Here is a 1,748-nt window from a genome sequence, read left to right as displayed (position 1 = left end):
CGTTGCGTCTGTAGTTTCATGCATTGTCTACCACCACTTGAAGCTTTAGTTCTGATGTGACTTCCAGTTGTATCTCCTGTCAAGTGTTGTGAACTTGTAATGCATTTTTTGTGCTTTTCAATTAAAAAAGTTATCATTTCCCTTATTTTTGTGATTCATTGACTAAATTAAGCAGATATTTTCCTTGTCGAGCAATCTACAATGGATCGTAGGAGTTTGCCGTGGAAGAAGAAATCATCAGATAAGACAACAAGCGAGAAACCTGCAGCTGTTATAGTGGAGTCAGCCTCTGCCCCTTCAGATTCAACTGAACCTAAGGTTGATCAGGTGTGTGTGTTGGTACCTATATAATTAAAATGTATATTTTCCTTCTCTTATAGTGGAGTCATCATCTGCCCCTTTAGATTCAACTACGAATTTCCGTTTTCTTCTCATTCTTTGTGGTCGTCATTGCTATTAGATTGTCTAACCATAATTCTCTATAGTTTATCCTATAAACAATCTGACAATATGTTTACATCTATAACAAGGACTTTCATGTTGACCTTTAATTATGAGAACTTGAATAAAAGAAATGCTGCGTAATTTTGTCAATACTAGCAAAGAACTTCTCCATTTATCTAAACTGTGAGGCTTACGTCTATAGGTTGAGATTGATGGGTGGTAGTCTTTAATATTTACCCGCACAAATTATAAGTTCTAATTTAGTTCTGTTAATTTTGTTTCTCTCTTCAATATAATGTGATTGGTGCTAGAAAGGAAAAGACATAGTTTTAGTTTGGTAGTTCATCGAATTTTTTTTTTACAATAATACGTTGTGAGAGAGCTTCATTCAATTTGTCTCGTCTTGGTGATTTATGTTTTGGTTTCTATTATATTTCAGGGTAAACAGGAAATCAAGAAACCTGAATATGTGCAAATTTACGTTGAATCTTATTCACATTCGACTGGACTGGAGGATCAAGTTAAGTCTCTTGAGGAACAAATGAGTGGCTTAGAGGATGAAGTCAAGGATTTGAATGAAAAGTTGGCTGCTGCACAGTCAGAAATGACTAATAAGGAAAACCTGGTAAAACAATACGCTGAAGTTGCTGAAGAAGCCGTCTCAGGTGATGTTCCTTATTGACTTGTGTTTTTCTTGCAACAAGTGCTTTGCAACTTGGTACTGAATTCTTTTATTCACATCTCTCTGTACAGGTTGGGAGAAGGCTGAGTTAGAAGCCGCGAAACTGAAAAATCACCTGGAATCCGTTACTCTTTTGAAGCTTACTGCTGAAGACAGGGCATCACATCTGGATGGTGCACTGAAATTACATCTGGATGGTGCACTGAAGGAGTGCATGCGGCAGATATGAAATTTGAAATAAGAACATGAACAAAAGCTGCATGATGTGATTCAGAATAAAACCAAGCAGTTTGAAAAAATGAAGCATGAGTTTGAAGCAAAATTAGCTAACCTGGACCAACAGTTACTCAGGTTTGCAGCGGAAAATTCTGCACTCTCAAGGTCTTTCCAGGAGCGTTCAAGCATGGTGATACAGGTCAGTGAAGAAAAAGCCCAAGATGAATCAGAAATTGAGATGTTGAAGAGCAATATCGAGTCATGTGAAAGGGAAATAAATTCTCTGAAATATGAACTCCAAATTAACTCAAAGGAACTAGAAATTCGTATTGAGGAGAAAAAATATGAGCGTACGGTCTGCAGAAGTTGCAAACAAGCAACACCTGGAGGGAGTGAAGAAAGTTGC

The 1,748-nt window shown here is 37.2% G+C and overlaps 1 protein-coding gene across 1 annotated transcript; it reads left to right on the top strand.

Annotated features, from left to right (window-relative positions):
• Positions 1–54: 54 nt before the first annotated feature.
• On the top strand, positions 55–1,679 carry LOC124894168 (filament-like plant protein 4). The gene is made up of 3 exons (XM_047404908.1): positions 55–327; positions 884–1,109; positions 1,198–1,679. The coding sequence occupies exons 1-3, from the start codon at positions 202–204 to the stop codon at positions 1,353–1,355; spliced, it is 510 nt and encodes a 169-aa protein (XP_047260864.1). The 5' UTR covers positions 55–201; the 3' UTR covers positions 1,356–1,679.
• Positions 1,680–1,748: the final 69 nt, after the last annotated feature.

This window comes from Capsicum annuum, unplaced genomic scaffold (genome assembly GCF_002878395.1).
Source record: "Capsicum annuum cultivar UCD-10X-F1 unplaced genomic scaffold, UCD10Xv1.1 ctg70827, whole genome shotgun sequence".
NCBI classification, from domain to species: domain Eukaryota; kingdom Viridiplantae; phylum Streptophyta; class Magnoliopsida; order Solanales; family Solanaceae; genus Capsicum; species Capsicum annuum.
The sequence above is the reverse complement of the archived record's forward strand: the minus strand, read 5'-3'. Positions and strand labels throughout refer to the sequence as shown.